The sequence below is a fragment of the Eubalaena glacialis genome, chromosome 4 (assembly GCF_028564815.1).
Source record: "Eubalaena glacialis isolate mEubGla1 chromosome 4, mEubGla1.1.hap2.+ XY, whole genome shotgun sequence".
In the NCBI taxonomy this organism is placed as follows: Eukaryota; Metazoa; Chordata; class Mammalia; order Artiodactyla; family Balaenidae; genus Eubalaena; species Eubalaena glacialis.
Genome location: NC_083719.1, coordinates 131,403,940 through 131,424,321, shown reverse-complemented (window position 1 = coordinate 131,424,321; position 20,382 = coordinate 131,403,940). Strand labels below are relative to the sequence as shown.

The 20,382-nt window shown below is 50.1% G+C and overlaps 1 protein-coding gene across 3 annotated transcripts in view; it reads right to left on the bottom strand.

Annotated features, from left to right (window-relative positions):
- GALNT10 (polypeptide N-acetylgalactosaminyltransferase 10) overlaps positions 1 to 20,382 on the bottom strand; it is a 221,699-nt gene that overhangs the window by 19,563 nt on the left and 181,754 nt on the right. For all 3 annotated transcript variants that reach the window (XM_061189890.1, XM_061189891.1, XM_061189892.1), the window contains 2 exons: positions 17,095 to 17,278; positions 11,515 to 11,632 (listed from right to left, as the gene is read on the bottom strand). In XM_061189890.1, coding sequence (XP_061045873.1) covers positions 11,515 to 11,632; positions 17,095 to 17,278 — 302 coding nt within the window. The remainder of the gene's footprint in view (positions 1 to 11,514; positions 11,633 to 17,094; positions 17,279 to 20,382) is intronic.

Sequence of the window (20,382 nt, the reverse complement as noted above, 5' to 3'; positions counted from 1 at the left end):
GTGTCTCTGGCTCTGCTTGGCAGGGAACCTTCCTTTATGCAGACGGATTATCAATTTCCAAATCCTTCCCTGTGCTGTGACCTCGGGTTTCTTTGGCCCTGACCACGCTGGCCATCAGCCGGAAGGTTCCTGAGGGACCAGGGTGACCTTGATCTACTCAGAGGTTTGAGGCATCCAAAATGCCCTCAGATTCCTGGGATGTCTGCAGCCCAGGAGGAGTGCTGGCTTTGGACGATGGGTTTACTCCACGGCTTCCCTGCCCTGGACATGACTCACTGACGGCTGAGTCAGAACTCAAACTGCCTTTAGAGAAACGCACACCTGTTCAGCAAAAGCTGCTCCCAACCCCTGAGTCCTCTGGGAGCACCTGAGCAGTCTGAGAGGGGCCCAGCTCAGGGTACACTCAACCCTTCAGAACTCCCTCTGGCCCCCCAGAACACATCATACATAGCAGGCACCACCCCCGTGGTGTTCGCTGGTTATCTGGCAGGATCCCAAGACTGGAGGGGCCTCTCCATCCCGGGACATGACAGAAGCTGGAGGCATGCAATTACAACATGACTTGCCGTGGGCTGGGGAGCTGGGCAGATCCGGTCCTGGACTCCAGGTTCAGCTCATGGTCCATGTCACCTACCTGTGTACCTTCAGGCCCCCCACCTCCCTTCCTTCACAGCTGAGGCAGCAGCCACCCAAGACCCACAAAAACCACGGCACGGGGTGTTATGAGCAGACACTGTTTTCCGATCCCAACGCCACCAGTGCAGCCGTGTGACCTGGGGATGACAGTCACTGCTACCTTGCAAGGCTGCCGAGAGGGACTGAGACAAGCTGTGAAGAGCACTCAGCCTGATGCCTGGCCGTAGCAAACCTGATTAATGTCAGTCATTTCTAATTGCGAAAGAACGAGAAATACCACCACCTTGAAATGATACAGTATTTGCCCTTTTGCCCAACACCATGGTATTTTTTATCCTATGGCCTGATTTCCCAAATGGATAAAGTGAAGCTCAGAGACATGATGTAGTTTTTCAAACAGACTGGGTGGCAGAACCTGCAACTGACCAGGAGAATGACAGTGCCAGGCAGGTGGGGTACAGTCACGGGGCTTGGTTGCCCGAGGGTCTTCTCCTCTCCCCCAAGTGATACACCGGCAGGAGAAGAGCCCAGCTGGTGGCAGAGAGAAGGGGAGCTGCAGAGCTGGCAGCAGCTGCAACCGTGTTTGGCCGGAACCCCATCATATATGGATGGGGACAAAGACAGGCCACTGAGATGACATCTTGCAGCCCCTCTCTGCTGTCAGCTTTCTTCCCTCCCTCCCCTTCCTAGTCTCCACCCCCACGGGGGGTGCAGCTGTCTGCTCTGGGAGCCTTGTTCCACCATAAGGAGTTTCCAAACACACCCTGCCATCTCGTTCCTTGGTGCTGTTTTCTCCTGTGGATCAGTCTTCTCCCTGGAAGCACCATGCCACTAGACAAGTACAAATCTAATTGTAAAAGCTGGCTCCCCATCCATTTTCATTGCTGCTTTGATTTATTTTATTAGCAAACTTCTTTTGTGTGATGACAGGCTTCATTACAGTGTCTATAAAAGACAATTACTCGCTCTTACCTCCTAAACTGAGGAGGAAAGAAGCGAGTGGTGATGAGCATCAGGAAGACACAGTGGGCCCCGGTGAGTTAGTGGTGAAGGGGCCGTCCTGCTGAAGGGACCGCGAGTGAGCAGCGGCGGGGCGAAACCTCTCTCTCAAGGGAACGGCTGCCTGGAAACCAATCAGTAATGGATGGGCACCCTACCTGCCCAGGGAGGGGAGAAGAGACCAGCCAGCCATGGCTTTTGCGGCTGGCAGCTCGGCTGAGGACCCCGATGAAGTCCAAACCCTGTTCAGTTGCGCTTGGGAGCTGCACCATTAATATGCAATTAAAAGAATAATCGTCACCAATTATCCTGCATTATCTGTGAGCTTAGGAAGAACATAGGGTAGCCGGGATGAGCTCGGTTCTGGCTCTTAAGCAAGTTTTATGAATCTGAAAGCCTCATTTTCCTCACCTGCAATATGGGATGTATTATTGTGCCTCCCTCCTAGGGTTGTGATGAGGCTGGAATGAGGTAATTCTGAAGCACAGAGGACTCTGAGCAATCCTAATGGTGCTACCTGGGCACATGGTGGCTGGCGCTACTGGTGGAGGGCGCCACACATATGCCACGCAATTTCCCTTCAGAAAAGAAGGAATGGCGTTGGATCCATGTCTTCTGGAAGTTCATATGATTTTGAACATATTAGTTTGTTTCGAACAACAAGATACTGTTTCAGGAAGTCTCACCAGCATGAAAGGATCCCACTCATGTTCATTTTAGATGCTTATACTGGTTACAGGGTACAGTTGGTAAAAGAGCAGGAAAAAACCCAATTTTATTTTTCTTTTAAAAATCCATTTAAATTTACTTCTAGGTTAATATACGATTTTATATAATATAGTTTTAAGCATATGTGTATCTAAATTAATAAATTGAATATTTGACTGTTTCAACAATATCCTGGGGCTTCCCTGGTGGTGCAGTGGTTAAGAATCCACCTGCCAATGCAGGGGACACGGGTTCGAGCCCTGGTCCGGGAGGATCCCACATGCCGCGGAGCAACTAAGCCAGTGTGCCACAACTACTGAGCCTGTGCTCTGGAGCCCACGAGCCACAACTACTGAGCCCGCGTGCTGTAACTACTGAAGCCCGCGCACCTAGAGGCCGTGCTCTGCAACAAGAGAAGCCACTGCAATGAGCAGCCTGTGCGCTGCCAACGAAGAGTAGCCCCTGATCGCCGCAACTAGAGAAAGCTCGTGTGCAGCAACGAAGACCCAATGCAGCCAAAAATAAAATAATTAATTAATTTAAAAAAGAAAAACAATATCCTGAGGTGTTTAGAGTCAACTTGGCCAAAAAATGGGGGGTGGTTGCCTTACATTAGGGCTTTTTTTTTCCTTTAATAAATGAATTCAGTTAAGTTGCAGGATCTGTTAGGTTTTGCCTCATATTTGAAATAGTGCAATCTCCCAACCACCCAGTGAGGGAGGTACTGGCATGCCTCTTACACATGAGGAAAGCGAGGCCTAGCGAGGTCCAGTGCCTTCCCCAGGGCTCCTCAGCTCATAAGTGGCAGAGCCCAGAGTGGAATCTGGGGTGGGGGCCCCCAGAACTAGGCAGATCTGAGACTGCACCTTTGATCTTTCTAAAGCCTGGTCCTGACCCTATCATGGTCTTCCACAAAGACCCCTCTTGGCACTTGTATTATCTGCAGGACAAAGGGGTCACCCTGGGCTTGCGGTCAAGGCCTCTGCCCCCTGCTCCGGTCACCTCCGATCCCCTCCACACCCCCTGGATGCCACGTGTGGAGGCTGCTGAGAGCCAGCTGCAGTGCACTCACATTTCTGCTCTCTTGGGCACATGTGCTTTTCTTTCCATGAACAATGCAGCCCAGTACAAACATTCATTCATTCATTCATTCACACATAGCCTGGTCATTGGTCAGCCTTGCTCTAAAACCCTGTTGGAAGAGATGGAACAGAAACTGGCAGCCAAGTGTGGACCCAATGATATAGAGCCTTGAAAGTGGGGTGAAGGTGTTGGTACCTGTGGGCCAACCTGCCAACCAACCTACCCATTACTCTATCTTTCCACACCCCAGCCTGAGCATCCACTCTGTACAAGACCTTACCTACTGATTACAGCCACGATTTTCAGCCTTGAGTGAGCATCAGAATCACCCGGAGAGCTTGCTAAAGCACAGACTGCTGGGTCCCACCCCTGGGACGTCTGACTCAGCAGCTCTGCGTGGGCTCTGAGAATTTACGTTTCTAACAAGTTCCCAGGTGATGCTGGTGCTGCTGGGCTGGGGACCACACTTTGAGAACTAGTGCCTCCTGGATTAGTGACAGCCCCTCTCAGGACAATGGTGTCTGCCAGTTCACACTGTGTCTCTAGACAGCCCTGTGAGCTTGGGGTTATTAGTGTCCTTTCAATGAGGAAGTAAAGGTTCAGCAGAAAGGGCAGGTGAACTGTCCCAGGTCTCACTCAGAGTTCATTCCAGAGCTGGGCCCGGAGCCAAGGTCTTTGGCCTCTGTCTTGCCGGCCTCAAAGCTCCTTCCACGCCTGTCTTCCTGCAACTGCAGCCCATACACATTGACCACAGTGCTGACGTTAACAGCTATCATAATCGATTATTTACAGTATGCCAGGCGCTGAGCTAAGCTTTTAACACATTTTGATTAATAGCATGCTCACACCCACACTATGCAATAAGGATCATTCTATTGCCACTTTACAAGAAGTCCAGAGAGGTTAAGTCACTTTCCCAAGGTCACACAGACACTAGCTGATGGAGCTTTCACCTGAACCCAGGTGGTTTGATTCCAAAGCCAATGTACTATGCCTCCTTTTTTAACATGAAGGTTCTGATCCAAACAGCTACCACTCACTGACTGCCTTCTTTTTGTCTGTCTCCAGGCTAAACAAACGTTTTATACCATTTAGTTTTTTATTTTGGCCTCGCCTTGTGGCATGTGGGATCCCTGACCAGGGATCGAACCTGTGCCCCTGCACTGAGAGCATGGAGTCTTAACCACTGGACTGCCGGGGAAGTCCCTACCATTTAGTTTTTATAACCTCTGAAGAAGTTCTTATCTCCATTTTTAGCGATAAAAGACCGAGGCATGAAGAGATGGGCGCGTGGCTGGTTAGGGAGCGATGTACTGCAGGTGACCCTCGGGCTTCCAAGCCATCTTCCTGGAGGAGTGGTGGGAGGGGCAGGTGCCCACAGACAGAGACACTCATGGAATTTCAAATGGCTGCTCAAAGTCAGGAGCAGAATGCTTTCCCTGTTCTTGGCAGACAGCTCTTAGAAAGTCTGGGTACGTGTGGCTGGGAGGAAAATGCTGCTTGCGGCAGAGCAAGTTCCCAGCATCCTCGGATAACCCAGCGAAGGAAGGAGCTAGCGCCGGGTTCCCGGCAGCGACACTGCAGCTGGGCTGAGTCAGAGGGGGCTGGGAGGGGGTGGTGGAAGGGATGGCGAGAGGCGATGGCAGGCTGGCACTTGCGTGGGGGCCCCGAAGGCCCTCCTGGGCGGCAACTTAACCCCCTCAGGGCTGGTCCTGACTTCCGGGGCCTCCCTGTAGCAGTGGCCTCTCTCCAGGCTGCCCCCTCCCTCCAGGTGGAATGAGATGAGCAGTGGGCTTAGAGTCAGGACATCTGGGATTTAGCCCTGGCTCTGCCACCTTCCAGCTGAGGGACCCTGGCCCTGTCCACTAAGAACTTGGGGCATCAGGTCACAACATCACTCCTCACCCGTTTCTGGTGTGCATACTACTTTCTTTTCATACACCCTATTTCACTCAACCCTCCTGATGACACATGAGTTTCAAGGAAGGAAAATCTGAGAGTTCCCTTTTTTTAAATCTGCCCACGGCAGTCTGGGGCTGGGTTGGCCATTGGTAACTGTATCAGTGCTGGTACTATGCAGACCCACCCACCACTGAGGCCTCCTGCCTCTGCTCAGATGTGGTGGGTTTCCCTCTCGGAACAAGGCTCTCCCTCGTTCCCTCGTGTGGCTTTCTGTCACCCCCTTGCTCAAGCGAGCCTGCCCCAAGGGACCCTCTGTACGTCTCCATCTTTCTCTCCAAGGGCAGCAGGCTGCTGCCCTTGCCTCCTGGAACAGACCCTGCAGAGGTGCGCTTGGGGTCTCCATCCTTCCCTGGGGGTCTCCTCACCGTGACTCCCTTCTCTGTAGACCTCACTTGGGGGAGAATCTCATCCCTGAACTTGCAAATGGTCCAAATGAAGCACTGGGATGTGTATGGGGCGGGGAGGGGGAGGGCCGGGAGGCTGAAGAAACAACAGTCTTCCCTTCTTCTCGGTTAAAAAAAAATATTAATTTTTCTCCTGATTACAGAAGTGATATGTACTGATGATGAACGCATTCAATGTTACAGAAACAATGAAGCAGAAAGGGACAGCCACACTGTAGCCCTCCCACCCCCGATGCCCCAAGGGACGGGAAGCTTTCGTGGCACCGTGGGTCAGAGTACATCAAGGCAAAGGATCAGTCTGAAGTCAGACAGCAGGGCTGAAATCCCTGTTCCAACCACGTGACATTGTGGAAGGATTTAACCTAAGGCTCAGTTTCCTCATCTATAAAATGGGGGGGCACGGGGCCCCACGTTACTGCACGTGGGTGCTCAGTAAACGTTAGCTGGTAGAAGGAGATTCTTCTCAGTTTTTTTTGTTTGTTTGTTTGCATTTGTCATATTTTTAAGATTAAAACGAGACTATATATACATACATAAAAACAAAATTTTCACATCTTTTAAAACTTAATTTTGGAGGCATCTAACTTCTTTTACATAATATTTCACTGTTGGGATGTGCTCTAACTTATTTATGCCCTAAGGATGTACATTTAGGTCATTTTCAGTCTTCCCCTTTCATAAGTAATGCTTCAACAGACAGCTCCTACCTCAATCTTTGCTCTGTCTCTCTTGGCTAAACTCCTGGGTGTGAAATTTTGGGTAAAAGAATGTGCTTGCTTTGAAATGTAACAGATTTTGCCAAATTGCTAACAAAAGATATATCCACTTACATTGCCCCAAGGCCCACATCTTTCTCACGCCAGCTCAGCCATGTTGTCCCGTGGACACTTCTCCTCTCCTGGACCTCAAAGTTGAAGACATCCTAACCTCAGCCTCCTGGGGACACTGCAGGTCCCTTTTCTGCTGGTCCTGCCACCACCACCTCTAATCCAACCACCCTCGCATCCACGTAAGGCCAAGGGCTTTCTCCACAGCATCTGATTTGAGCCTCTCTTGGGTAGGAAGGAAAACTCTATCAGCACCATCTGGGATGTGAGGGCCAGAGAGATCAGGCAATTGGTCCAGGGTCTCCAGGTGGACAGAGAGCAGAGATGAGAAGCCAGCGTCCTGCCTTCTCACTGAGTACCTTTCTCGTCACATCGCCATTACCCAAAGGTGCAGATGTAAGCCTGGGAAGAGCAGGATGAAGGAAGCTGTATCAGATAGGAATTGATGCCGCTAACAATTATTTAAAACACCTATTATGGGCCAGAAACTGGGGTACAGAGATGGACAAAACCCACTCCCTACCTCGAGGGAGCTCAGAGTGCAGTGGGGGAGACAGGCCAACCCTTGGGTCCTGTCAACAGGAGGTACTGGGTGCCATGCTGGGAGTGACATTGGGGTGGTCCCTAAGCATCACAGGGAGCTCAGGTAAGGCTGAGAGGACGCCATATAGATGAGCCGAACCCAGAAGGATGACTGTGGGTTGGCCAGACTAAGGAAGGGCATTTCAGGAAAAATGAACAGTGCATGCCTCCAAAGATAGCCAGGCATGTGAGCCTGGGGCTTGTAAGCAGTTCCATGTGGCTGGGTGAGGTGGACACCTGTGGTCTGCCCTGCCCCACCTCCATTCCCCCTTCTGCACACAATGCCCGGACTTTCCTTCAGGGAACCAGCTCATCTCACTTTCCTAGCTCCAGGATGGGCATGTGACCAATCAGACTCAGACTGCAGCTGACAGATCAGAACATTGCTCAGGGAGGGGCAAGGGACCAGAAGGCCAGTGAGACTCAACCTGGGGACTTACTACAGGAATGATGGGAAACAGAAGCTCTTTTCCCACTGGGCTGCTGGGTATTTCCACAAGGGAAAACTTGCCTGAGAGGAAAGCCAACCCAGATGAAAGCAGAGCTGAGGGACTAAGCGAGATGGAGCCTAGATGAGATGGGTTAGTCCCTGGATCCAGCCGGGCCTGGAGGATCTACCCTGGAATTTCAGTTGTGTGGGCCAATCAATTCTAATTTTTTTGCTTAAGTCAGATTGGGGTCAGATTGACCAGGATTTTGGTTACCTGTTACCAAGAGTCCAGACTAACGCAATGCGGAGGAGAGTGGAGAGAAAGCAAGGGATGGTAAGCAGCTCATGGAGGTGGGTGTAGGCCAGTCTACAGGGTTAAAGATTTATCCGACCACTAGAACTGGGAAGAGTCTAACTGCCAAGCAGGAGAACTCTCATATGTGACCGTGCCTTTTGGAAACAGAAGCTCTGTCGGCTAAGAGAGAGAGAGAGGGAAAAAAAAAAAGAGTCAATGACTCTCCTAGAAATTTCAGAGCCTTCGGAACATCTTTTCTGGGGTTTTCCCATCAGGATAGATGGCCTGGTCTGAAATTGGAACCAAATTATTAATCCATCAGCCCTGATGGCACGTATCAATTTGTCTTTTTTTTTTTTTTTAACGTATCAATTTATCTTAATTTCTGAAAATACACTCATGCCTTTCAGACCAGTCTCTCTTCTCTGTCACCAAGAAGAAAAGGGATCTCAGCAGAGATTAATCAGAGGGAATTTGGCCCTTCGTAAATGCCCTGCTCTGGCTGCAACAGAACAGCCGGCATTCCAGGGAGGCGTCGCCGGCAGACGAGAACGGGCTCTCCTGTGCCCTCAGCGCTGTGGGCAGGCCTTCCGCGGGGGCCCGGGAGACAGTGCACTGGCAGAGGGGCTGCCCCCGGCTCCAGGAACTCGCGCTCTCAAAGCCCGAAGAGAGAAAGCCCAGGGAGAAATGTCTCCCTTCCAGACCTGGGGGACTCCTCATTACACTGTCTCATTTCCTCTCCAGAGTGAAGGAGATAATTGGATCAAATGGCAACAGGAGCCAGCCTCCCTCCCCCTCCCGGATGAGAGACTTTCAATACGGCTTCATTACCGTGTCTTTTGTAAATAAACTGTGGTGGGAAAATGCCAATTGTTCTGCCATAATTGCCTGATGAGCATCATCAAATGGGTCTTTGAAACGCACAGACTGAAATCATTTTGGGTTTAGAAACTCCTTTGTGCTCATTTTTCTCCAATCACCCTTCTCCACGGAGGGAGCTTCTGAAGGGGGACTTCTTGACCAAGGAGGCTGGTTCTGGCCAGTATTACACCTGCTCTGAGTATTCAACCAACAATTTTTTATTAAGTGCCTTCTCCCTGTCAGGCAATCCTTTTGGTTCTTGGGATACAACAGACAAAGATCGTTACCCTACTGAAGTTTACATTCTGGTGAGAACTCAGAACACTGATGTGCCCATTTCTGGAAACAAACTTAGTAGAAAACTTCATAAATTAAGTTTGTTTAATTGACAGATTGAGGAACTGTGAAGTTAAAACTCTTCTGATTCCTTGTATGTGATTCCACTGTAAGGATGTGCATTTGGAAAATTAGATTGCATGGGCTAGGGATACTAAATAAATGACATACGTGTCATCACTTGCCAAACCTGCACCCAGGGCAGACATCACTAATCAATCACCACTCCTTTTCTGATAAGCTCAGACACAGCCTTGCAATACATATTAACACAGAACTGGGGCAGCTCCTACTGATGGATCAGAGTTGGCTGGGAGAGCAAACCTATTTCTGACTTAGACTGTTACTAGTTCACTTCATTGAGAGGCTGCAGGATATCCTAGTAAGTTAACCCCAGGAGGAGGCAAAAACTGAGAAGAAAGAGTAAGAGATTACAGCCAACCTCTTAGGCTAGTTTTCCTCTCAAGTGCTCTCATGTCCCTGCAGAGGCCTATACAACACAGCGGGTGAGAGCATGGGCTTTGCAGTTGGGCAGACCTGGGTTCAGGTCCTGGTTCTGTTAGTTTCAACTGTGTGGGACCTGGGTCTGAGTTCCACTTGCCCCCCTGTGAAATGTTTATAATAATGATACCACCCTCCTAGGGTTGCTTTGAGGATTAAATAAGCCAACACTTGTGAAGGGCTCCACACAGGGTCCTGCCAGCTCTGATCACGGCTGCACTTGAGTTGCTGCATACCAGGGTGCGTGCGCAGTTGTTGGTAGCTGGCATCCGCTCTGACTGGTTGGCGCTTGTGTCATCACTGTTGTTAAATATTTTTAATATCACCCCTGGATTTTAATATTAGTTTTATTTAGGGGGCTGGCCCCCTTATGGAAGACAACTTCAGAAGTCTGAAGGTAAAAGGGACATAGACTGCCTTTCAAACCAAAATAATGTTTCAGTAGAATTCCAGGTTGTTTTCTTGCTAATCAAGAATTTATGTCCCCCAGTTCTGAACTGCTCACCCAGTGGTGTACACGAGGACAATGACAATAATGAAAATAATTTTTAGGATATTTATTAAGAAGCACCTAACAAGAATGGACTTATTTAATCCTCTCAACAACCCTGTGAGAATTAAAGTATCATTAAACCCATTTTATGGAAGCAGAAACAGGCTCAGTGAGGTTAAGGATTCTTTGTCCAAGATCACACAGCTGGTACGAAGTAGCAGAGCTACGACCTGACCTAGGCAATCTAACCCCAGCGCCGAAACCTTAATTGCCGTGTGTGACAATGGTCCTTTACGTAAGAAGTTGATGCCCGACTTGGCAGGCATCTGGGTTGCGTATTCACAGGGCTCAGCCCAGTTATGCTGCTGGCCATCCCTCATGGGTTGGGGATATGCCTTACCAGGGGTTCTAGGGGTGTTAAAAGCAGGCCCTGGCCGACCACAGGGGCACAGGACAAGCTAACCTTCCCCTCAGAGGGACTAAGCTTCTGTTCTTCACTTGAGATCAATACAAAAATCTCACAAAAAGGGGAGGAATGGGGCCTCAGAAGTTTGCATAGTTAACTAGTAACCATCACCTCCTTTACCACCATTGTCAGAAGCTTCTACAGCACATGGGCTGGTCTAATAGGTTATAGTAAATATATTTTCACTGACTCTTTAATAATTTCTACCAGTTATTAATTGGTTGTGTCCCCAGGTTGGGTGCTAACCACTTTCTAGATATTATCTCATTTAATCTTCACAAAAGCTCTGTAAAGTAGGTAGTATGATTATTCTCTTAGAAGAGGGAAGAAAGCTCAGAGAAGTAATCTAACTTGCCCAAAGTCACACAGCTACTGAGTGATGGAGTTGGGATTGGAACTCAGGCTTCTCTGACTCCACAACTCAAGCTCTTCGCCCCTGGTCTCTGTGCATCAAACTCCAGCAGAGACAGATACAAAGGGAAGACTCGAGAGGGGTGGCCAGGAACCACTAAAGACAAGTTGGCTTCTATGAGGCCAGGGGACCATTCTCAGAGCAGAGCTTCCTGCTGGCCCACGTGTCTTGTTCGGCCGTTGTGCTCTCTCTTCCCCTCTGCTGGTCTGCTGGGCGTCTCAATGGGAGACACACCATCTCTAGTGGAAGTGAGGCCTGTCTTATTCCAACACTGTCATCTGAGAAGGGACAACGCAAGGCAAACACCAGCCAGAGCTGTGGCTGAGGCCAGCCTTTGGCAACCTGAGGATCTCCATGCTGCCGCCTCCGCTCCGCCCCCCTACCAACACACACACAGCAAGCAGTGGCTGGCGGCTCCTGACTTGTTCACCAGGCTCAGACAGATGCTAAGCAGGTAGCCTGCCAGGACAGGCCCCACGGGCGCCCTGCCAAGGACAAGGGGGCTTCCCGAGAGCTCACCTTGAACGAGATTTCATACTGCTCCCCTCCCCAGATCTCCAAGCCTGGGTCGTACCCGCCCAGCTCCCAGAACCACTTCCGATCCACGGCGAACAGTCCGCCGGCCATCACGGGAGACCTGCGGGAAGAAGAACCTGGTGTGAAAACGCGGACGTCCTGGCCGTGTGCTCCTTGGGTATCCTGCTCTCGGACACTGCTGTTCTCCCAGGGGTGATGCCCCCCGCTGCTCTGTGAACACAGCCCACTTGTCCAGCAGGGAATCCAAAGCCCTTCTGAGTGAGGCCCCTGGCTTTCTTCCTTCTTGCCTATACTTCTTCATAAATGCTACATTTTAACCAATGGACCCAAAATTCCTTTACATGGTTAACACCTAAGAATACCTGTGAAATGAAATCATAGTGCTTTTTCCCTGTGGGCCTTGCAACTGTACTATATATATATATATATATATATATATATATATATATATATATATGCATATCTATATCTAATCTATAGTCCTCCCATTGATTAAATGGTCTGAATCAGGTCTTTGACAGGCTGTAGAATGTCTTAGAGAGATGAAAACACATACAGCTTCCTGGGCCTGACCCCAGACCTACAAAACAGTCTCTGGGGGAATGGAGCTTAGGAGTCTGTGTTTTTGGATAAGATTGTTTGATGATTCTCACTCTGTAATCCCAGCACAGATATTTTTTTTTCTGCTGAGAGTTTATAGAAGAAGCCACAGTCACTGTTCTTTCAGTTAAACTGGGATAAGATTAACTCCGCTCATTCATTCTCTCATTCGTTTCTTCATCGAGTACCAGCTGAGAAGCAGATGCTGGAAGAATTTGGAGGTAAATCAGGGTCAGATGGAATCTTCAGGGGATGCCAGCATGGCAGGGCAGCCACCTCAGGATAGGAGGGCCCAGAAGACAGGTGGGGTGTAACAAGGGCCTCTGGGAGGTGCAGCCAGCACTACGGGAAAGGAGGGAGCATCTGCCTCCAGATTTTCGGGGTGAGGAGGGAAGCTGGGGCAAGGGTCAAGCAAGGATGCTCAGAGGGGTGGCATTCGAGGTGGCTATGAACAAAGTGGGAGCTTGGGGGAGGGGAAGGCACCCAGGAGGAGAAAGCACGAGCTCGGGGGGCAGAGATGATCAAGCGTGGGGTGTGGCTTGCCCGAGTTTCCCATGGCGCCATCCGCGGGGCCAGCACCTGGGAGGGGCCACCAGTGTTTGCTGTGTGAAAAGCTCTCTGAGTGGCTGTGGTCTTGTCTGACTCCACTAGAAAACTCCAAACCCTCCAAGGAAAACCATTCCAGCAGCAACCTCCGCGGCCCCTCCTGGCTTGGGAAACTGCACGCTCAGGGGAAGTGGACTGACTTGGAAAGAGGTGAGTTAACCCACACGCCTTGCGAGGCTTCCTGCAGTAGATGGGCCCTGATAGCACAGGAGCGGACCCCTTTAGAAAGGACTCCCTTGATCACTGACCGAGGCCTTGAATCTGCCAAGCGCTGTACTGAGCTAATTTATTACCAAAATGAATTTACTCCTCACGTTGACCTCATGAGCCCGGATCAGAAACGGGGAAATCCTCACTGCAACCTCAGCTCTCCCCAAACCTGTGGTGGGTCTGGGGTGAAGATTTTAGCCCCGGAACCCTGTGCTGCTGGGTACGGGAGCCACTGGCCACATGCGGCTTACTGACACTTGCAGTGTGGCTGGTCTGAACTGAGAGGTGCTGGCAGTGTGACATACACACTGGACTTCCCAGACTTAATGTGAAGAAAAGAACAGAGACGATCTCATTCATAATTTCAAAGCGTTGGTCACATGTTAAAATGAGAATATTCTAGATATACTGGGTTAAATGAAATACATTACTAAAATGAATTTTATCTGCTTCCCTTTACCTTTTTTTAACGTGGCTATGAGGACATTCAGAAGTACGTATGCGAGTAGCATTATACTTCTATAGGACAGTGCTGATTTAACCTCTTTGAGCTGCTTTCCCCATCTACACAGGGACGTAGAGCTACACTTGCTAGCTCACATTGCTAGTACAGTTTTGAAAGTATCCAGTACTATAGGAAAGTAAGGTGTTATTAGTATCAACTGTCTTCTGTCTTATGAAGGTTGTAGGGTTTCGGGTTTTTCTGGCTGGAGCCGTGATGCTTGGAGGGCAGAGAGTGCTTCTGGCTCGGTGCTTCATGGGAAATCAAACCTAAGACTCTGCACAAAAACATCAGCCTGGGTGGAAGCCAGCGGCAGGGGCCGTGGTAGGATAGGTAGGATATTAGCTGTAAGGCATTTTGGATGCTCGAGGCTTCACCTCCAGAGGGAGGCCTCTCCTCTAGCCTGGTCTGTTTTCTGCTGTGTTCAACAGTAACAATAGCAACAATTCTGAGCATCTGGTGTGTGCCACTCACCTCACCAACATCACCAGCTCTCACAAAGCCCTATTACTAGCCCTCTTCTCACATGGAGAAATCTGAAATTCAGAAATGCTATATGCTCTGCTCAAGGGCATGTAGTTAGTAAGTGGATGAGCTGCCACCAAAGCCTGTGTCTTTCAAATATCATGACACGGCTCTGGGCCTGCAGCGTGCCCACTTGCCGAGCACCATGGGGAGGTGTGCAGACAATGACCAGGATTTCTTAGTGGCCCGTTCCTGGGGTTTTGTCCGAGTGCAACACAGAAGAGAGACTTCTGGAAGGAACTGGAGGGTACAAAGGATGGAGAGTCCCTCGGGAAGCATCTGGGCCAGTGGCTCTCAAACTTGGCCATATGTCAGCATCATCTGGGAACTGACGCCTAAATTCCCCACCCTGAGACTCTGGTGTAACTGGACTCAGGGGCAGCCTGGGTGGTTCTTCTTCTTCTTCTTTTTTTAAAATTTTTATTGGGGTACAGTTGATTTACAATGTTGTGTTAGTTTCAGGTGTACAGCAAAGTGAATCTGTTATACTTCTTCTTCTTCTTCTTATTTTTATTTTTAACTTTATTTTAATAACTTTATTATTATTATCTTATTATTCTTTGTTTTAAATAAACTCCCCAGGTGATGGCACCATGCAGCCAGGGTTGAGAGTCCCTTCTCTAGGGCTGGGCCAACTCCTTTAATATCCAGATGAGGAGACTGAGACTGCAGACAAAACTAGCTGGGCCTCTGCTTCTAACCAGCTGCACAACCTGCACCCACCCCTTCCTCATCCTGCAACGAGGAGACTGAATGGGCCAAGACCCACCATTATGTACCTTTAAGATCTAGGGCCTATAGTCGGCTTATGGCAAAGATTCAAACCATAAAAGGGGGTTCTGGTTACCCTAAAAATTCCATTTTCTGGAGCAGCCTGCCTAACCTCAGCCTCTGCTACTTGTCACCTTGGGCAAGTGTCGTTTCTTCTCTGAACCACAGGATCCCCATCAGTCAAGTGGAGAGAGTTCCAACAACACCCAAGGGCATGTTGTGAGACTCAAGCACGGTCATGTCAGCTGGAACTGTTTTGCCAAGTCAGGCCAAATGTTAGTTACTCCTGTTATTAGCATTCTTCTCCAAGAATTCAGGACGACTGGGGGCCGACTCTGGGGCATACTGGGGTAGGACCTGGCTGCATGATGTGGTGTTGGCTAAACCGTATCTGTGGCCTAAGAAGGGCTCTAGTAGTAGTGTTTGACCATGTTTAGGATACAGGAGGTCAGGACCAGAGCACAAACGTCTGGCCTGCTGAGGAAGCACGGGGGATCCACTCATGCCCTCCACTCTCAGCTCATGCTACTCTCTTGCCCCGGTCACCTTCCGTTTCCTCAAGCAAGCCCACCTCTTCCTAGCTCTGAGCCTTCCCTGGGGCTCACAGCATTAGGGGCCCCCCAGAAACCCTGGGCGCACTGCGCCCATGAAGATGGCTGAGCCGCCAACAGCCCCTTTCTCAGATGGGGAGGGTGATGCAGAGCAGCTGGACTTCACCGGGGCTAAGCCGTGGTTAGGCAGGGGTGGTAGACAGAATAATGGCCTCCCAAAGAAGCCAATGTCCTAATTCCCGGGGCCTGTGACGATGTTGCCTTACACAGCAAAGGGCCTTTGCAAGGGTGACTAAGTGAAGGATCTTGAGATGGGGAGATTACCCTGGGTTACCTGGATAGGTCCAATGTAATCACAAGGGTCCTTATAAGTGAAGAAAGAGGCAGGGGGGTCAGAGTCAGAGAAGGAGACGTGATGATGGAAGCAAGAGACTGGGAGAGGAAAGGGGGAGGGAGGTGTAGGGGGAGACAAGGAGAGGGAGGAGGGGAAGACTGGAAGATGTTATGTTGCTGGCTTTGAAGATGGAGGGAGTCATAAGGCAAAGAATGTGAGCAGCCTCTAGAAGCTGGAAAAGGCAAGGAAATGGATCCCTTCCTGGGGCACCAGAAGGAAACGCAGCACTGCCAACACTAAATCAGTAAGACCCTTTCAGACTTCTGACCTCCAGAACTTTAAGAGAATAAAGTTGTGTCGTTTTATTTTATTTATTTATTTATTGGCTGCGCCGCGCGGCATCTTAGTTCCCCGACCAGGGATTGAGCCCGCGGCCCCTGCAGTGGAAGTGCGCAGCTCCAACCCCTGGACCACCAGGGAAGTCCCTGTGTTGTTTTAATAAGCCAGTAAGCTTGTGGTAATTTATTACTGCAGCGACAATTAGGAAACTAATCAGGAAACCAGTACAGCTGGAGAGGCTGGACTTTGGCTTTGTACCCAGAGGTCTTTCCACACCTCTGGCAGGAGAGCTGGAGTGGCTCATGTGACAGCTGCAGGGATGGCGAGCCCACTGTGGGAGAAAAGACCCTTCTGGAGCTTGGGGTACCAGAGTGGCACTGGGCTCTGCTTCTGGCTTAGCCACTAGCCCACTGTGTCCCCAGGGAAGCCCCTCCCTGTCCTGGAGCCCGAGTCTCCTCATCTGCAAGGGGTTGGAGTTCGTTACCTGTAGGCTCCCTCTAGCTCTGCCATTACAGGATGCTACGGGTCCGGTCCACACACCCGCACCCCACACTTCCACCGTGGGACAAGCTATTTCCCTGATACTTCCAAGAGGGTGTAATTGATGGATGGGAAAGTCGGCTCCAGAGGCAGACAGACCTGCCAGGCACTGAGCCTTTGCCGCTTCACAGCTGCGTGACCTGGACAGGCTGCTTAACCTCTTGGAGCCTTGGTGTCCCCATTTGGAAAACATGGATCATAATTTTTACTACATACGCTGTTGGAGGTTAAATAGGATCAGCGTGGTGTAGTGTGCTCGGCACCGCGCCTGGCACTTAGAAAGTGTGCAATAAATGGTGGTGACAACGACAACGACAACGATGATGATGATGATTACAACTGGGTGCTAGGCTTGCCACCCCGGGCTGGCAGTCCTCGGGGTGGGCAAGGAAGAGGTGATCAGCTTGGTGGTCCGTGAGCCAAGGCTCTGTGACGAGCTGGGAGGGACTGTGCTTCTGTTGGGGATGTCTGCCCTGGCTCCCCTGCACTGGACTTTTGGGGGAGGTGGCAATCCTGAGTTGTGTGTGTTGGGGAGGGCTCCCTGGGGTCAGCCACTGGGACCGGCCTGGGTCACTTGTACTTACTCAAATGGGTCGCTGGGGTCAGCTTTCTGCAGTTCTGGAGGGATCGGGATCCGCTTATAGTACATCTCCCAGTCAAAGGCGCCCCGCATGGCATCCCCCGCCTGCGTCTCATACCGGAAGTCGTCGTGGTCAATCACATCGATCATTGGGCACACAATGGTCTTGCGGTTCCGAGCAATGCGGTCTGAAAAAGCCAAGAGATGCCCATTAGGGAGGCCGGATGGGAGAGGAGCTACGTGCATGACCCTGCTCTGCAACGTATTCACATTTTTAACATGTTTCCTGGGTGATTTCTCTGAACACTCAAGTTTGAGAATCCGTGAGGAAGAAAGCGCACAAGTTTTAAGCAAGATGGACCAGGGCTCCCAGCCCATCCTGCCATCCATTGAGAGGGCCCTGGGCCAGCTACATAAATGACATCTCAGCCTCAGCATTCTCCTCTGTGAAATGGGGAGAAGAGGGTCTGGTTGCAGGAGTACTGGATACAGTAATGCTTGAAGGTGTTGAGCACAGGTGTCTATCATGCTCAGCATTGCTATGGAAAGAGATTAACTTCCTTCTGGGAGGGTCCCTGTTCTGGCCCTCCCCATTCCCAATCCTGAACTTGACTTGTGGCTCAGCAGGCAGGCACTCCAGCACTTGCCCCTCATGGCAGACTGCCTGTCCCTGAAGCTCCCCAACACCTCCTAGCTGCCGTCAGAGAACAAATGGTCCTTGCGAGAGAGTCCAGCTCATGTTTTCCAACAGTCAGAACTACTGAAGAGGGAACGGACTATCCCATGTGCTCCTCAGGACTGGAGGCGTGCAAGCAGGGCCTGGTGGACCTCTGCCCTGCAGGAATGCTGCAGGCAAGGTGACTCAAGATAGCAAACGGGGGTCTTAACCTAGATGGCTCTATGTCCCTTTCAAGCCAGGGAGAAGCTGATTCTATAAAATTCACTCTCTGCCCTTTAGTGCGCTTCCTGCCAAGAAGCCCTGACTACAGCCAGGAGGTGCCAGTGATTGGGGCAGATGATCTGCCATGAGGGGCAAGTGGGCTGTGCTTGGGTGCCTGGCTGCTTGGGCCAGGAGTCGAGTCCAAGTCTTGGAATGGGGAGCCTGGTAGGGCCAGGGTAGGCTGGCAGCTGCCTAGGGCCCAGGCTTCATCAAGCTACAGCAGATTTTTCTTCCAGGAGAGAAAGCAAAGAAAAGTTTTGCCTTTTTCTAAACTGCAAGACACGATCCATAGGTGGGTCATGAAACTGTGTGTGTGTGTTCGTAGTGAAGCAAAAAAGAATGTCAGGGTGCATTCTAGGTGATGAGGGAAAGTAGTTTTGGGAAATACTTCAGTCATACTGCATCAGTGTGTACATTTGTGTACTGGATTGACATGTCTAATGTATTTCTAACTGTGGCACATGGTCAATAAACTGAGAAATGGTGTTTTTGACGCTGTGTCCCCAAGTGTAGATCTGGGGCCACCAGTGCCAGAAGCACTGAGGGTGTGTTTAAAAACCCCCCTAGGGCTGGCCTGCCCCAGGCCCACTGAATCAGGATCTCTTGGGGTGGAGCTTGGATCTGCCTTGTGGACATGCTCCCTAGGGATTCTTAAGGAAGCAGAAGAATCTTCCCAGGGAAAGATCTAGAAAAGAGCCTCCCTTCCTGATAATTCATGGCCACGTGAGGGATTTCCCTTCCAGGGAGGGTGTGTGCTGAGGACACAGTGCTCTGCCGGATGCTGGATGATTGGGGGAGGTGTAAGGTCAAGGCAGTGGCATCAGAGGTAGCAGTCCACGGTGGTGTACTCACTTGAAGACACAATGCCCAGGTGCAAACCCTGGTTTTGTCATCTACGAACAGTATAACCTTGGAAAAGGTTATCTGATGCCTCTGAACCTCTGTTTCCTGGCCGACAAAATGGAGGAAGACAGCACCAATTTCCTGGGATCTCTGTGAAGACCAAGTGGGACGATGGGGCCAAGATGCTTAGCCCAGCATCGAGCACGTGATGAGCCCTCTGCTGACGTCCTTTGTGCCCAGGATCGCTGAAAGCAGCTCAGAAGCAGGAGCTGGGAGGGTGAGTATCCCCCTCATTCTCTCTGCCCTTCAGTTTTCTCATTTGCAATATGTGGATAATAAGGCCTGCCTTGTCCGCTTTACCAGTCACATTCAAATGTGGGCTGTGATCAAAAAAAGATAAGGGACTAGCAGAGGCATGATGATGATGACGACGACGATGATGATGATGATGATGATGACAGTGATGATGGTGGTGACAGAGATGAAGAAAATGATGATCAACAGTGGCTTTCCTTTCAGGGGAGCTGAATTCCTTTCAGGCTCAGAAATGCCTACTTTCCAAAGAAGGCAGAGTGAACTGTGCATGTTCACGGTTTCAGAGACAAAAGCCGTGATGGGCTTGGTCAGCTGCTCATATTAGAAGGGATAGACTTTTACATCTACACCAGTGGTTCACATTTCTATTGGAAAAAGGGAAAAAGAAGAGGAAGAATGTTTCTTCCATGTATGGCTGCAGATTATGAAAATTACCCTCATATATTTCCATAGAAACAGAGTTAAGGCTGTTAACACAAGGGTTAAGGCTTGTTAACCACAAGCTCAGCTTCGTGTTCTACCACTTCAGTCTCTTTATGAGTCACTGAATGACCCCCCCCAAACGCGATGTTCCTTCAGGACTATAAATTAGATGATTTATTATTTTTTTAAATTAAAAACAAATATTTTATTTATTTGGCTGCATTGGGTCTTAGTTGTGGCACGCAGGATCTTTCCTCGCGGCGCGCAGGACCTTTCGTCATGGCGCACGGGCTTCTCTGGTTGCAGCGCGTGGGCTCAGTAGTTGTGGCACGTGGGCTCTCTAGTTGTGGCACATGGGCTTAGTAGTTGCGGCATGCGGGCTTAGTTGCCCCATGGCAGGAGGGATCCTAGTTCCCCGACCAGGGATCAAACCCTCGTCCCCTGCATTGGAAGGCGGATTCTTAACCACTGGACCACCAGGGAAGTCCCAATTAGGTGATTTATAGTGAAGCTTTTTTTCTTTTTTGTTCTCTTCCAGTCATGAGAGGCAGATGCAGATCTCTTGGTTTAATTAAGTAAACAGTTGACCAGAAGATCTGGGTTATATCCTTTTCCTAACCCAGTGGGATCCTGGACCCTTGGGGTCAGAAGCATATCATCTGATATTAGAGTTTCATGCTGATCTGTGTTAGGAAACAAACTTGCTGGGTTATCCCATTAAAGCGTGTGGGTTTTGCTTTCTGTCCTCACTTCTGAATGGGGGCCTAACCA